Raw genomic sequence first — 16,459 nt, forward strand, 5'->3', positions numbered from 1 at the left:
GGCCAGCTGCCTGGGATTGTGAATCAAAGTCTGTCTCAAAGACATGTATTACATTCTTCCAAATTTCCTTGAAAATATGTTGTATATTACCATATAGGGACAGTCCAGTTAACAGTGATGACAAGAAGGTAAAAGAAAAAATGTCCCACTGGAAGAGGAATTTGCTCTAACAAGGTGTTCATTTGATTTAGCAGCCACTCAAGACAGTTATGCTTCCAACACATGTAGAGCTCCATATAGCCCTTCCCAGTGAATAGAGAAAACTTTGGTAAACCATGGAAGATATTTTAGTCTCAGTGGAGAAGGAACTAATCTTGTCAGTGAGAGGGACAAATGCTTCCCAGATGCATAGCTCCAACACAGCTGGACGGCATCTGACTTGTAACACCCCAATATTGTCTCCTATCGCTTGAGAAACAAAATAATGAAGGAACGAAGAGATCATCTAAACACTTTAATTCAGTTAAAATTACAGCATATAACTTTGTCTGATCAACACAATTACAAAGGCCAAGGGAAAATCCAAGAAAATTGATTCATTATTATGGAAATTAGAAATCACTTTACGCAAGACTTGCAGATAAAGCATCTTAATAGTTTATCTTTATGAGATATCACCAACAGTGTATCAGACAGAAGCACCTTAGTTCATCCACCTTCATGAAATCACCGTTACTCAGAAGGGCAATTTGATTGATCCATAGAAAACAAACTTTCTCACAATGGTTTAGAATGTTGTTCATTAGTTGAATATGGGAACAATGGTTACAAAATGATGTGATTTATTCACTGGGCATTATTAAGATCTTTCATTTCTTTACTGAAACATGAGTGAATTCATAATGTTTGAAGCTATATGTCCATACACCCAAACAATGAAATGTTACAGATACTGGTGGAATCAGTGAAAATGTAAAGAGGAGCTTTTCATCACAATAAACATTTTTCTCTTGACCAACTTAGGATTTAATGTTTCAGTAAATTCCTTATGCTTTGAAAGAACGTGACTTCAGAGTCTTTAAAATCACATACTGTAAGGCGAGGGAAATGAAGCTGCAAGCCAGAACTCAAAGTTGATGTGTCAATAAACCCAGGAGTTAAAGTGGCATTTTAAAGCCTGCTCTAGTGAACCAAAGCAGGTTTGGAGTTTAGTCAAAATATGAGATAGTTGCATTTTTCTATCTTCCTAAATAATTTATTTAAACAATCTTAATGCAGAAACTTGGAGATGATTCACACTTTGTTGAGAAAAAAGAAATATATGCCTAAGACTGAACTGGGCAAAGATAATCCAACTTGGATTCAACAACGTTATTAGTATTGTTTCTGCTAAGAGATGTATAAATTGTTGTTCTTTCCCAGTAGGTCAGTATTTTCAATGCAGTCCTCACATTGTTTTTCATTTTAGGCCTAGAACTCCCAGTCTTCATGTCATAATAATATTGATGATTGTTTATACCCAAACTGAAGACAAAAGATTTCCTGCTTTTGCCAATGGTCCATCTGAGGCAGATTTTGATGTTACATCTTTGAGAAAAGTACAGTCAGGGAAAATGCTGTCTTTAATATCTGAACAAAGATGAGTCAAACGTTTTTAAAATAGATATATAAAAGTAGATTTAGTAATTTTTATTCATTCATATTTCTTGTTCTAGAGCTCAAAAAGTCTCTGCAACTATCTCTACTCAACATTACCTCAATAATTTAAGTTCTGTAACATGCCCAATAGGTAGTACAGACCAATGCTTTTCTAGCACCCTGAACTGAAAAAAGCCTGGGACATATTCTATTCCTGGAGTAAAAACTCAAAATTGCCCCCTAGGTGTTTTAACAGTATGAAAACTATAATAAACAACAGCTTGAAAACCTTCAGCATGCACATGTGATCTTCTTTCATGTGATCCCACCCCAACCTAGAATATTCAGTTCCGAATCAGCTAAATCCCTTCTTCTGCCTAGGAACATGCTTTTCTTCCCACCTCCTCTGAGGTATGGCTTTGGATCCAGTCCCTGCTGCAGGACAGATCTCCCATTCTGCCTAGGCATCCCCCAGTCTGCACTGGTATTTTTTCTCTTATTCCAACACTGCTGGGACTTTATCCAAACTAAGCAGGGGCAGCTGCTCTCAGGGAAAGACTGATCTTCCTTTTCCTTTCAAGGTCCAATCAAGACCAGAGAGCAGGAACCTGAATAAAAGCTTTCCTTTCTGCAGTCCACTCATATTAGTCAGTTTTCTGTCCTTAATTCAGGAGCACTTAAATGACTGACAGTGCTCTTCTCTAAGGTGATACTAGTTGTACCATCATTACTTAACAGTGTACAACCCCAAAGCTTCATATTACATATAAAGAAGTTTTTCTAATAAAGGCATTTATTTTTGAGTGCTCCTTGACAAAAGATAACAAGTGTGCTTCTTACCATTAGGTGTACTGTGGCTTTTATTATGGCTTCTAACAGTAAGAAATTGAGTACATTTAGCAAAAAAGCAGTTCTTAAGGAACCATAAATCTCTTTATCCATCTGCCAACAAAGATGAACTCTAAATAAATTTTACAGACATTATAATCTTGGGCTTTGCTTTTTTCTATTTTTCCCTTACACATTATTTTACTTTTAAAATATTTTCTATTAACTCTAGATTAAAAATTCTCTTTTTGTTACCCCACGCTTTAATTGATTTTGGTCAAATCTGAACAGCGTGACATTTATGGATTAGTTCAAAATACTAGGTACAGTTACAAAATTGGCCATAGATTTCATAGTTAACTCTGGTTTACTTTTTCCCCCAATTTATTTCCCATTCCCCTGCTATGCAAGGTACTTCTCTCTAACCTGCTCCATGTTTTCTCCGCTTTTGCCTACATTTTCTTTCTATATACACTTTTGCTGTCTTTTCCAGTGTTCCTCCTCTCTTCCTTGTAGGCTTCTCACTCCCAGATTTCACCCTTGGGCATATCCATTATTCTGTCCATTCCTTCCTTTTTCCCACGCTCAACACCCAGTTTCTTCTTACTCCGACTATGGCTTCTTGTTATTTTCTTCTCAGATATGCCTCCCAGTTTGTCCAATGCTTCTCACTCTACCAACTGGTCCTGCTTCCCTCCCTTCCTCTAGGATTCATCAGTGGCTGCCTATATTTACACAGATAATACCTCTCTCACACTTGAACAACTGCCTCAGCATGTCCTACATGCACACAGAGAAGTCCTTACTCCACTTCAAGCATGACTTCCAGAACTTAAGCCCTGGATCCCAGGGCACTTGAAGAAAGCACTCAAGAGCAGCCTCCTAGCACACATCTGATTGCCCCACAGTACAATCAGAGAAGCCAGGACTTAGATGCAAAGGTGATTTTCCTACCTATGCTAACTGTGAAGCATTGCTAATGCTGGTATAGCAGAGGTGAGTCCTGAGGAGGATACAGTGGGGTTGTGGCTCACCTGCAGATACACACTGACCAACGCTGCATGAAATGAGCGAGGCAGCAAGTTGCTGCTGAATAGAGAGACAGAGGAAGAGACATCTGCAAGTCGTAGTGTCATAACCTTAGAAGATAAGGCATGTTGCCCCTGGCTTGATAGAAGGCTTGATTTTGGCAGCAAACTTTATAAGGCATACAGAGTAAGAATCTACCATGCAATGGTCAGTGATTTCTTCTTTCCAATAGGTTAACAGTGTTACCTTACAGGAATGGTATGGTATCATATGGTATTTCAGTTAAGAACTATGATAAATCTCTTCTTTTCTCTTTGGTGCCCTTTACTCACATGTAGGCTGTTGATCTTACCTTCTTAATCTTTTCTAATATCTCTCAGCACAGGTAAGTGGTCCAAACTCCTCCTGTATTGAGCTGACAGCACAATCCCTAATAAAGCAACACAAAAAGCTCGAAACAACCCTCCAAAAAAACCAAAACCAAAAACAAAACAAACAAACAAAAAAGAACTATGGCACAAGAGGACCTAAAACCCAGCAATTCCAAACATACCTTTGGGTTATACTTATATCTAGTGTCACAATCAAACAACTCTCAAAAGAAAACTGGCTGCTTGGGTATTAAACATCCCTGTCTTAGGCATCTGAAAGAAAAAAAGCCTTGTTCAGTGAATCCCTTAAGGAGAAAGAGAGACATGCTAATACTGAAGATTTTCACATCCTTTCACCTTTTGTTAGCCCCGAGTAGAAGTCACATACTGTGCCCATTATTAAGGTGCAGCAATGAACTGACTGGCAATGGCTGGCAACAAACAAGAACTAAGATGACTTTTACCTTCTCATACTGTTCATGAACTTCCATTCATCTGGAACTAATGTGTGAAAATATACTAACTTGGCCTTTAAGTCACTGTACTTTATTTCTTAAGTCACTGTACTTTATTTCTTCCTGTTAGCTGTAAAAACAGTGGTGGACAACATTAGGAAGGATCAACAGATAGCTTTCAGAAATCTGGCTGTCAGACTACTTCAGTGTTCTTTGTTATATACTCCAAGCTCTCTCCTCCCAGTTATACACCATACTACTTATGATTCATTGGTATGCATGCAATGCTAAGAAGCTGTATTTATTCTCAGTGCCAAAAGTAAACACTGAAATCAGTGACACTGTTGATTATTTACAAGAAAAAAATGTTTTTAATTAAAAATAAGAAAGATAATGAAATAAAATTAAAACAGAAAAAAGTCAGGGAATCTGTTTATAAATTTTGAATTTATTTTGACAAATTTGCAATAAGCATTATTAATTGTGTAATTAACAATTCAAAAGGATAGATATTTCATTTGCTGTGTGTTTTCTTACTACTGTTACTACTAAAGTTTTATTTTGTTTTTATGCATAAAAAATAGATTTTATTCCTGGTATCTCACTAGTATGCAAATTTATATCAAATCAAGTGTCATAGCTAAAAAGACAAAAAAAAGAAAAAACAACAAACTCTGAGGCAGGATAGCATTCTCTTTTTTTCTGCAAGTAAAGCTACTCTTTACAACTGCTCAGAAAACAAGAGAAAGTCCATTAGAATCTTCAGACTCCTAACAATGATTTCTCTTGGTTAATGTTACTGCTCTAAAAGGAGATAAGCCGTATAATTTTACAGGAAGCAAACCACTGAATCCTCCAGCAAACACAGCTTGGCAATCTATCTTCGATTCAAAATAATGAGGTGGCAGGAGTGTGATGGAGAAATAAGTCTTCAAAAACATCACGTAAGGGAATCCAGCTGTGCTTGTATAGTTTCCAGCTATTTAAAGGAACACAAAGAAAAAAAAAAACTCCACTCACATAAGATATTGTTTAGAAACATGCAAACAGAAAAAAAACCAACATTCCAATGTCTTCAACTATGCATACTAAATCTATTCATATAGCAATAAAAAAATTTGTACTCATGAATATTTGTTTTTACGTGAAGCTATTAGAATTCATTGATGCAGTTTAAATATTCAAATTTTAAAGAAACAGTTGTCTAAATACTGCCTTTTTACATGCACAGATGTTTTGCTGTGAATTTCCAATGCATAATAACAAGGTAAAAAAATAATAGAGTTCATTTTGACTGGATTATGAGCCTGGCATTTTGACATAACACAAAGATGCTCTTTCCAGAGAGCTGCTCATTGTTAATCATCAGCTGCTCCTCTAGACCTAGCCACCAGGTATGATTACAATGACTCCAAGACCTGCCTATTCCAAATTTGAAAGCACAGACTCTTCTTGAAAATGCTTTATGTGATCAAACAAATCCAACAGCTTTAATTAAAACTGGATCCATTTTCCTTCCAATTTCATTAGATTTAATTCATATAGGCAATACTTCCTGCTGTGCAGCATAAGGTGTTTACAAAGGAACTACAGTATTGTAAAATCTACAGACCTTGTTATAGAACTCAAACAGCTCCTGATGGCTAAATTCTACAAACACTTTCTTCAGGTTCTGTGAAAGAAAAAGAAAAAAAAATAAAGGAATATGCAAACTTTTTACCCTTTTAGTATTCATTCCAATAATTCACAGTGCAGGTTTAAGCTATATGAAAGATAACATTTGCAATAGTTAATTTTCTTTCCATTCACTACAGCATCCTTCATATATGCATATTCCACTTTAGTGACGAATTCAAGTCCACAGGTACAACTGTTCTCCTGCTGTAGAGAATAATAATAAAATATTCTATAAACATGATTTTGTTACCTTATTTATAAGTCAGAGACAAAAATGAAAGATTACATTCATCTTGCTCAGCAGTCCATCTAAGATCTGGTAAATAACATCATACAAAGTCAGCAGTGTATTTGACTGAACCTGCACAGCTATTAATGTACTGTGTGTTAGCACAATAAGAGCTAATAATAACTTCCATTCATTAATCTAATGGTTATGATGTTAGTATGCTGCCATTGCTATAGGCATCTACACACAGATTCAGACAAAGTTAACAATTAACACAACAGCTTCAAAGCAGTCCTTTAACAGTAGTAAAAAAAAAAAAAAAAGAAAGGAAAGGAAAAAAAAAAAAAAGGAAAATAACACAACTGATGGAAATGACTGTGAATAAAACAGATGGTGGTAATAATCCCCTGCATGCGTGTGCTGATGTCTGTGGAGATGGGGGTTAAATTAAAATCTCTATCCTGCTTAACTTGCTTGCATGAAACAGGTAGTTTAATGCCTGCTACTTTCAATCATAGCACCAATCTATCCAGACTGTTTCTAGTCTTATCCCTTCTAGTTTGCTTTGTCACTTTCCTCCTTTCAAAATTAATATGTAACTATTACTGCACATTCTGTGTTTTGCTGCTAGATTTTCCAATGCTTGGAGGCATTCCTGAGGATCACAGTTGCACTTCCATTAACACTAACAGGGCTCTCTGAAAACTGAATCTGTGGACATGTCTACTCACAAAACATTATTAGTTGAAACGACGTATACACACTAGTTTTGTTAAACTGGTACCAATCTGCTGCACCCCTTAAATAAGTAGAAAAATGCTTGTTCAACAATTCAGCTTAAATTAGCAAGGGTACTTCTGCATATGGACAGGGCTGTGGGCCAGATTCTGTATATTCTAATACTGATGCAAGTCTCGATTTAAGTCAAATAAAGCTGCTGAATTTGGCACACCAAGTTCACAAAAGCAGCAGAAGCCCTGGGAACTCAGGATAGGTATTGCCTGATGCCTGTTCCAAAAACAAACTGTAAGACACAGGAAAGGGATAAAATGACTGGGGCCAGACTGTCTGGTGCAATTCCTCCTCCTCACTCTGCAGAAAGAAGGATCCTTTCCAACAATTTCAGGAAGGCTACAAAAGCCTAGAAAAGGACCAGTAATTTGCATGAGAGACCAATCTTCCCCCTCTGGGAAGGAACAATGCAATTCTGGGAATCGTATGGTGAATACGAAATAAAACTACTAGAACAGCAGTTCTCTTTGCCATGATTCCAGCTGATTCCCCCTCCAAACAGCATAATGCAGTGACAGGGAAGTAAAAGCATTTTTAAATGCATTCTACCAGCTCAGAAACAAAGAGAAAGCAAACAAGTGGTTTCTTCAGAAAGGAAAAGGGGTAGAGGAAAGAAGAAAAGATACGCAATTAGCAAATGGATCAGCCTGGACGTTTGGCATTTGCATTTCCTGAAGGATTTTGGTGTTTGAATGGAAGGAAGTAAAACTGAAAAGAGAAGGTTCAGGATAAAAGGAAGATATATAACTTAAAATTTATCAGTCACAACGAATGAAGTCAGAGTCGTCTCTTGAATGGTTTCTGTCAGAAGAGTCTGGTAGATTTCAATACAACAGTTTCACAATGTCTTCTGCAAGGGGCAGGTTGGGTATGTGACACCTCCAACCAAGAACAGTGTGATCTACCAGATCTCGTTTCTCCAAGCTTCACATATCCATCAAGGCTGGTGTCTTCTGGTACTACGTCAGATCAGAAAGCAAGATCAACTTCTCACACACAATAAAAAGTGTTGATAAGTTTGTCTTTCCTCTTTTTCTCTAAGCATGCTCCAGTACCATAAGTCACTGGTTAGGGTAGGCAAATGAAAAAAAGTATGCTCATTTTAATTGAGGTTCTTTTGATACTTAGAAATAAATCAGTATTCTTTATGAACAGACTGCGATCTCCTCATTATTTAATAGTCATGGTCTGCTAATTGAGACAAAATTCACATTGCATTGTGGCAGGCAAACGTCTATGGAGATCTAAAAGAAAGCATGAAGTCTATAATTTTGTGCCAGTCTGTTTCTCGTTTTGGGTGGTTCAGTGGGACAGAGGATATAACAATCTTTTATGAAACATGTTGTGCAAGTGCACCTAATTCTCGGCTAAAATAGAATTGTTTCTGTATGTAAAAAACTTAGTATATCTACAATAAATACCACTTCGACAGACAGCAGTGTCACAAAGAACAGTGCAGAAATGTGGCACCAGCTGAAAATGTTCTTTTCACTGTCTTGTATTTCTTACTAGCATTAGTCCCTTGAGGAAGGTGCCAAACGATCATTGTTACATGATCAGGAGTTCCCACCTAAACCACAAAACCAACATATCACGAATAGGTTCTTACAAGTAAAACCCATGTCAGAACAGGCTGATGGCCCTACATTTTAGCTGAGACGTCCATTATTCACTCACTGCCCTTAATCAGTGAACACAAATAGCTGTAATTAAAACATAATGTGGACTAGGTTATAATCTGGTTCTTTAATTTTTCAGTAGAAGAGTATTAAAAATGACTACGTATCTAAAATATTGCTAAAGACCCAAGAGTAGGCAAATTCCTAATCTACTTTAAGCAATTTTGCTCTGATAAGGATACAGAACTACCCACTGCAATCTTTTTTCATCCATAACTAAAACATAGGATAAAAAAATCACTTTCAGCTTACTGACTTAATTAAATGTCACTGTGTGCAGAGGAGACTCAGCCTATTTATGGAAAGTGCAGTTAAGCTGCCTTCTTTTATCTACACATACAAGTTTTCAGATGCTGCCTGACCTAGTATGCGTTTCTCAGAACATAAATAAGAAAACAGTAATTTGCTGGATGTCTAACTTCTCATTCTATCAAGTATATCATTTTCCTTCCTTCTTTCCTGATAAATTTCTCTGTTTCCCCACCCCCTTATTCTTCACCTTCACCCTACTTTTTCCCTCATTTCTGCCATCTCATTTTCTTTTAACTATTGTTATCTTCAGGTGAAAGAAAAGTAACAGAGTAACCAGAATACTAAATAGTTTGGAATAGTTTATTCCTATTGTCACACTCAGTCACTCCAATGTTTTTTTGTAACTAGATAACAACTTTTGTCCCTGTGGCAGTAAAAGTTTCATCTCTTACTTCTGAGTTTCACCCTTGAGGGTGACAGCTTCATAGCATCAGAGAAACATAGTTGAACAGAGATGTTAATTGTATGACTAAAATAAATATCAAATGTTAATTCTGTGGATACCCTTGCAAATGTCAGGATGGGCTTTTTGTCTGAGTCAATGTCTAAGAAGAGTGGTGTGGGGACAGCACTGGAGTGATATGCTCAGCTGGCAGAGCTAGAGAGTTGATTTGCAGCATCTTCGACTAAATAAAGTTGCTGCTAAGTTCCATGTGCTCATCTGCTGTTTAACATAACAGAACATTGCATTTACTACTGGCAAAGGCTGCATGAATTGCAGACATTGCCCAAGACAAATCTTTACACCACTCTGAATCCACTGTAGGGAATATGGTAATAAGTTTTCTGAAATGTATGATTTAACATATTTGGCCATGTATCACTACTGAATGTATTTTTAAGTGTTAAAATTAAATTTTAGTGCCATTTTGCCTTTTTACATCTAGATGGAATCTTATTTCATTCTACCTCTTCTCTCATCCCAGGGATTTATCAATTTACAGCCTACTGAGAATTTCTCTACAATTCTAATCAGTGTAATTGATAGGGTTGTTTTCCCCTCTAAACTATCTTCTCGTTTATTGTCTGGTATCCTTACAAACATTTTGCAACATTTTCCCCAGACTCTAAACAGCTGTTCAAAACCAAATTTCCTTGTTGGGTGGGGGAATAGAGGAGAGAAAGGGGTGAGGGGGAGTGGAGGAAGTGGATGAGAAGCAGAAGGAAAAGGAAGACAAAAACTTCCAGCTCCCAGTGAACAGTGAATGCTACCCTATCCAGAACAGCCATTCTGAATGTATGGATAATTCTACAAAATAACCGCAGTGTTTAATATATACTCAGTTTATAACTGCCTTCAGCAGAAAACTAGGTAAATTTTCAGCTGAACATAATCACCAGCATTAAAGGATGAAGATTCCACTGCACAAGATGTAAAACAGACTCTCCAATTTCTCATTGCCTTGGCTAACAATTTATTTCAAACATACGTATCTTCTCAATGCAGTCTTTCAGTGGAAACCACACAAAAATAATTCTCCTTAGAATACTTCAGAAAGCAGAGGCAAATTCCTGGTTATAGTTAAAGTGGTTTTTGTTGTTGTTGTTGTTTTTGTTTGTTTAAATCTAATGCTCTTGATATTTATATTTAATATACTACTTAAAAGGCTTTATTACCAATGACAGAGTTTTGCAATCTTATTTATTGCCCAGCCATATTCCACACACTTAACTCCCCTACCTCAGGCACACACATAGAACAGGGCACAAGGAGTTATAAATAACAGGCAAACTTCTGGTTTGAAAGCTAACTTGAATATGAAAAATTGATATTGCTATCATAGTTCTCAACTGCAAAGCTGTAACTACGTTTACAACATTGCAAAATAAATGCCAAGTATTCTGAAGCAAACAGATGGAGGGACAGGCTGGTTTGTATATCTAAATGTCTACTGATAATGATAATGCTCTATGACTGAGCACACACAAAAAAAATACAGTATACTCAAGTTTGTTAATAGTAACTAGTTGAAACAACACGTATACCCATCTCCACATCTAATATAACATTCAATACTATCTGCAGTCACTTATAACTTACATTCAACAAATTACTGTCTTCACATTTGCTTTTCATTCTCTGATTTATCTCTATTAGAAATCCTTAAAATACCAGATACAGTGGAAGGATATAGATAATTAATCAATTAACAGCCAAATTCAGATGCATTCCTAAATAGACCCCAGTTGATTCTTAGTAGTCTGCATTTCCCTGTGGATCTATCAGCATCTGTACTACATCAGTTCAGAATTCCCGTAAATCTCCTTGGACTCTGGAGAACGATGCATTTGCTTAGGCACATACAGATGGGAAGAGGGTCGTAAGTTGTATCTCACAGAATTTATCAGTGAGTTTAAGCTACTTGGTCAGAAAGATGAATTGTAGCATGGTAAGAAAAGCAGATGTGTTAAAACAGACCAGCACCACTTAAAAGCACACCTGTTCCTTAACTCTCTGCACATAAGGAACAGCAATTAAAACTTCTTTATGTTCTTACAGCTCTGGATGGATGTAATTCAGCAGGATACAGGGAGTTAAATACCAGCTTACATATTCCAAATTGCATTTCTTTCATAATCATCAAAAAATGTGATATTTGAACTTTATTCTTATTCCAAGCTTATTTCCATCTGCAATACCAAATAATTATTTTTTTTTGTAGTGAAATAAAAACGACCCACAAACATGCCTTAGGACTGAATTACATGCATTTTGAAGTCCTTGGCGTGCAAATGCTGTAAAACAGAACATGCTTCATACTAACCCCCTCTCTTCCTGAACATTAGTTTGTACACGTACTGCATTCTCCCCTTAAAGTAGTATTTCTTTTTCAAATAAGCATAAGGAACTCAGATTCCTCACGGTATTTAAGAAGGTCAAAATCAGCAGCTGAGGCATCCTACTATGGATGTCCTTCCCTCCATTGTCAATATATTTGTTAGCTCCCTAGCTAATTTGTTAGCTAATCAAGTGTTACCGGAATTGAATGGTTTGGAGACAGACACAGATAACCTTACTCCAGCAGACCCAGGATCTAACCTTGCATTCATGGAAAGCACCTAGAATATACTCATTGCACAGTCTGCTACTGAGCCAACAAGTGCATGAATTTGGAGATGTGCAGGAGACCTTACAGACATCTAAACAAACAAGAAATGTCAGTCATTCCCATTTTCTCCTCCCACCCTCACACAAATATTCATTAATGGCTGGCTGAACTGGTGCACGGCTAGCTACAGAGGACAAATGGGGTACAATTACCAAAAAGACCACACAGGCTGGGGAGATCACAGAACACCAGAGACAGACAAAACTCTTTTTTCACAGTATGGGAGAAAAACGCTTTTAAAATCAAGACAGTTACCTTGAGGTAAACTGTGAGAAACAAAGAACTAGAATTTTCACCTCAATATGCATAGTTAGAATAAATAACATCCTGTTAAAGAAAAGGGGGACAGCAAAGTTTTGTGTTTTTTTTTTTTTTTCCAAACAGCTGTATCCAGGCAGAGGGTTACTTTGCCTTGAATGCACTAGGAATTTACATTCCTATAAATAACATCCAGTTAGGCTGGCTGTTTTTTAAAATATTCTTTGCATGGAAAATCTCTTAAAAACAGAAATCTAGAGTTGTAGGGTTGTCATTTCTGTGCAAAGATTATGTTAAATCCTTCTACAAGAAATTCTTCTACAAAAGCATCACAGTGAACTACTACATTTTTGGGGGAAAATAGGTGATATATGTATCACTGCAATCCTATCACAATAAAATATTTAAAAGCACTTTTTTTTTTTAACTGATACCTCGTATGTTCTAGGTATGAAAAATGGCTCATAGAAGATCTGTCGGAAGTCTGACTTCCTTCTATGCCTGTTCTGTATTTCATATATACTCTCAGATGTTATTCCCTTTTTTTGAAGACAGCATATATATATTTATACACAGTGTAAGTTCATTACTGATTCCTCAGTAGTCTCCACCCAGAATTAATGATTAGCAGCATAAAGTATTTGTTTGCACAAATGTGTCATTGTAATTTCAGGATTCAGTACGAAAATGCATAGGTATAATTGCCAAATATAGTATCTACAAGATATATTTTAAAATTGTTATTTTCTTTCACTAATGGGCCTTCACACAATTACTAAGAATGCCAATGATTAACATAAGGAACACAAGTTCCAGACATGACAACTTCCTGATTTCATGTCTCACCTAATTTTGCAAATTCTACTGTAATAATACTGTAGAAAGCTGTCTGAAGAAGCAACTTCAGTAGAAGCTTTGTTATTGTTTTCTTAAATCTTTGTATTAAATTTCACTGTATCTGATATGGAAAAAATGGTCTTTGGGAAGACAAAACTGCTGTGTATTGCTTATATAGCATGCAGTTTGTAACCATCAGAATGTAACTTCCTTATTTATTTGAAACTCTGATTTGACTCCTTTTATTCCTGAGAAGAAATTAAATTACTTATCTTTATTGTTATGGTACAAGTTATTTAGCACACAAATTACAGTATATAAAAATTATGTTCATGAACACTGCAAGGAAAACAGGGAGCTGCAACTTTGTGTTTACTTCCACCAGGGCTATCATGTAAGTCTTCAAATGCCAAGGAAGACCAGTGAGTTCACACTTCCATTCTAAAGATATCTCGCATCAAGTCCGACACAAGAGTCTTACACTTAACTTTGATTGATTAGGAACTCACTTTTCTTCCTGTGCTTGTAGAGAACTACTGCTGAAGAAACAGACAGATCTCATCAGTCAGCATACTGGCTCCAGACATGCTTTACAGCTTTTCTGACCTTACCTGTTCACCGGATTTGAATACAGCCAAATTCATTTTTGACACAGTATACATGAAGAAGATGTCATGTAGGCATGGTTGTGAAATATTTCCATTATTGTACTCAGAAAATAATCCAGTTCCAGGATGCTAACAGAACTGAGTATAAAGTACAATGCTAGCCTAGCATTGGCAACTGAAAACTTAGATTATGGGCTCAAGCAGCAAACACTGAGACCTAGAAAAGTGTGTTGGGACAACAAAGCTCAGCCCTAGAGCATCACATGCAGATTGAGATAGGTTTGATCATATATACACAATGGCCAAAATTTCTTCCCTTGAGGAGAGCAGCTCAATGATGCAGAGTGTTCAGAGACCTTCTCAGAAAGCTTGCTCATGGCTAACACGATTAACAGTGAGTTACTAATCCTTTATGTTTGAATCAGACATGCATCAGATGGGTCTGAAGAAAGCCAGACTTAGCAAAAGCTCAAATTGTGATCCAAACTGTTCAGTAACCTGCCCCATTGGTCTCCATGAAAAGCTGGACAAAACCTCCTGTGTCAGCGAGAAGAAACTTGGATTACTGTGGTCTGCCTCTACATCTACAGCAACCATTCTGACAGGGATTTTACATGGTATAATCACACAAATGAATAACACTTTAAGAAGGCTTCAGATGAATGGAGGAAGCTGGCATCTTTTTAAAGTGTTAGCTTCTAAGCCTACCTGGTTCGGTAAGATACTGAAACATTGTATTGTCTTACCACAAAAGCCTTTTTTCACCACCAGAAAATATGAAAGTATCTATTGTTTCTACTGAGGCACATGAAAAGAGGCCAGATAAAAGACACCAGCAGCAAGAGGAAAGATCTAAGGAAATGCAAATCAATGTGAAATCAGTTTAACTGATGAAAACACCCTTCCACCCCCAGCCCAAAAAAAAAAAAAACCTGCTTAAATATTTACAAAATGTGAAAATTAGATTATTTGTAAATTAGTTATTTTGTTTCGGATGGGTCACTAAGAGTATCAACAATTTGGATTTTGTTGGACAGTAAGGCAAAGATAAAACACTTTTTTGTTGTTGCTGTTGTGCTAAAAGCGTGTTCATGGCTGTCAGCAAGCATGTCTCTGATTTGTGGGCAAGCCATTCTTGCCATGAGCAGCTGGGTGCCCGCACACAAACCTCAGCTGCTTGACGGGGGTGGAAAGCTGTGAAGAGCGAGGGATGCTAAATACCAGCCTCATCCCGCAGGGATTCACAGACAGACCTCTCAGGGAATGAGACTGCTTAAAAAGTGATCCATATATGCATATATTTTCTGTATTAGGAAGGAAGTCACATATTAGTTTTACTGTACTCTGAGAAATAGAGCAGTGTATTGGGTCTATGTAGCCAGGTTTTGGTAGCATGCAGGCAGCAAGGGTGGCTCTGTGTGCAGAGCCCAGCAGCTGCCCCATGTCAGAGCAGAGCCAACTCCAGCTGCTCCAAAAGGGACCTGCTGCTGGCCAGAGCTGAGCCATGAGAGACACTGGTTGGGCCTTTGGGAGAGCAGAGTTAAGGAAGGGAAAGAAGTGCTGGGCAACAGCAGCTGGGAGAGAGGGGTGCCCCAAGGGCAGTGCAGCAGGAGGGCAGGAGGTGCTCCATGCACGCAGCAGAAGTCCCCTGTGGCCTGTGGAGAGGCACCTGGTGGAGCAGGCTGTCCCCCTGCCCATGGGTCCCACATGGGCCCGTGGAGGAGCCCCTGGTGGAGCAGGTGGATGTGGCCTGGAGGAGGCTGCGGCTCGTGGAGAGCCCCCGCAGGAGCAGGCCCCAGGCCGGACCTGCAGCCCATGGAGAGGAGCCCATGCAGGAACAGGGGATCTGGGGAGAGCTGCCGCCCATGGGGGACCCGTGCTGGAGCAGTTTGCTCCTGGGGGACGGATGGACCCCGTGGTACGGAGCCATGTGGGAGCAGTTCTTGAAGAGCTGCTGCCTGTGGGCAGCCCTTGCAGGCTCAGTTCAGGAAGGACGGCATCCCGTGGGAGGGACCCCACCTGGAGCAGGGGCAGAGAGTGACCGTGATGGAGCGGAGGAGACGAAGTATCATGGACTGACCACAGACCCCATTCTCTGTTCCCCTGTGCTGCTTGTGGGGGAGGAGGTAGAAGAGGGTGGATGGGGGGAAGGTGTTTTTAGTTTGCTCTTAGTTTTCTCTCTCTAGTCTGTTAGTAATAGGCAATAAATTAAATTAATCTCCCTATGCTGAGTCCGTTTTGCCCATGGCAGTTATTCGTAAGCAATCTCCCTGTCCTTATCTCAAACCTTGAATGCTCTTCCATCATATTTTCTCTTCATCTTCCTTTGAGGAGGGAGAAAGAGAGGGCAGCTGTGGTGAAGTTTAGCTGCCCAGCAGGGTGAAACCACCACAAGATGTACAGTTTTTTGCTATTGTACTCACAATTTACAAATAAATACCTGACTCCTCAAAAGTATCTGTTCCTCACCAAAAGCAGCAGAGCAAGGCTTGAACCTGGGCTACCTGTTTTGCTCATGGACATGCTGACATCAGTGTGGTCAAAAAGACATCGCCATCACCAGTAGATGACACAAGCGAACATGCGCATTTCTCAGGCAACACAGAAGAGATGAAAAACTGGAAGAGGTCTTTAAAAGCAAAGTTTCTCAAATTCAACATAAAAGTTTCTCCTTTTTACAAAAGTTATTAAAAAAA

The 16,459-nt window shown here is 38.2% G+C and overlaps 1 protein-coding gene across 1 annotated transcript in view; it reads right to left on the bottom strand.

Moving 5' to 3' along the window:
- Window positions 1-4,691: 4,691 nt before the first annotated feature.
- Window positions 4,692-16,459, bottom strand: part of COMMD10 (COMM domain containing 10) — a 105,614-nt gene continuing 93,846 nt past the window's right edge. The window contains exons 6-7 of the mRNA XM_040540914.1: window positions 5,874-5,933; window positions 4,692-5,240 (exon numbers count right to left, since the gene is read on the bottom strand). Of these exons, the coding sequence (XP_040396848.1) occupies window positions 5,202-5,240; window positions 5,874-5,933 (99 nt within the window). The 3' untranslated portion in view covers window positions 4,692-5,201. The remainder of the gene's footprint in view (window positions 5,241-5,873; window positions 5,934-16,459) is intronic.

This window comes from Cygnus olor, chromosome Z, assembly GCF_009769625.2.
Source record: "Cygnus olor isolate bCygOlo1 chromosome Z, bCygOlo1.pri.v2, whole genome shotgun sequence".
NCBI lineage: Eukaryota > Metazoa > Chordata > Aves > Anseriformes > Anatidae > Cygnus > Cygnus olor.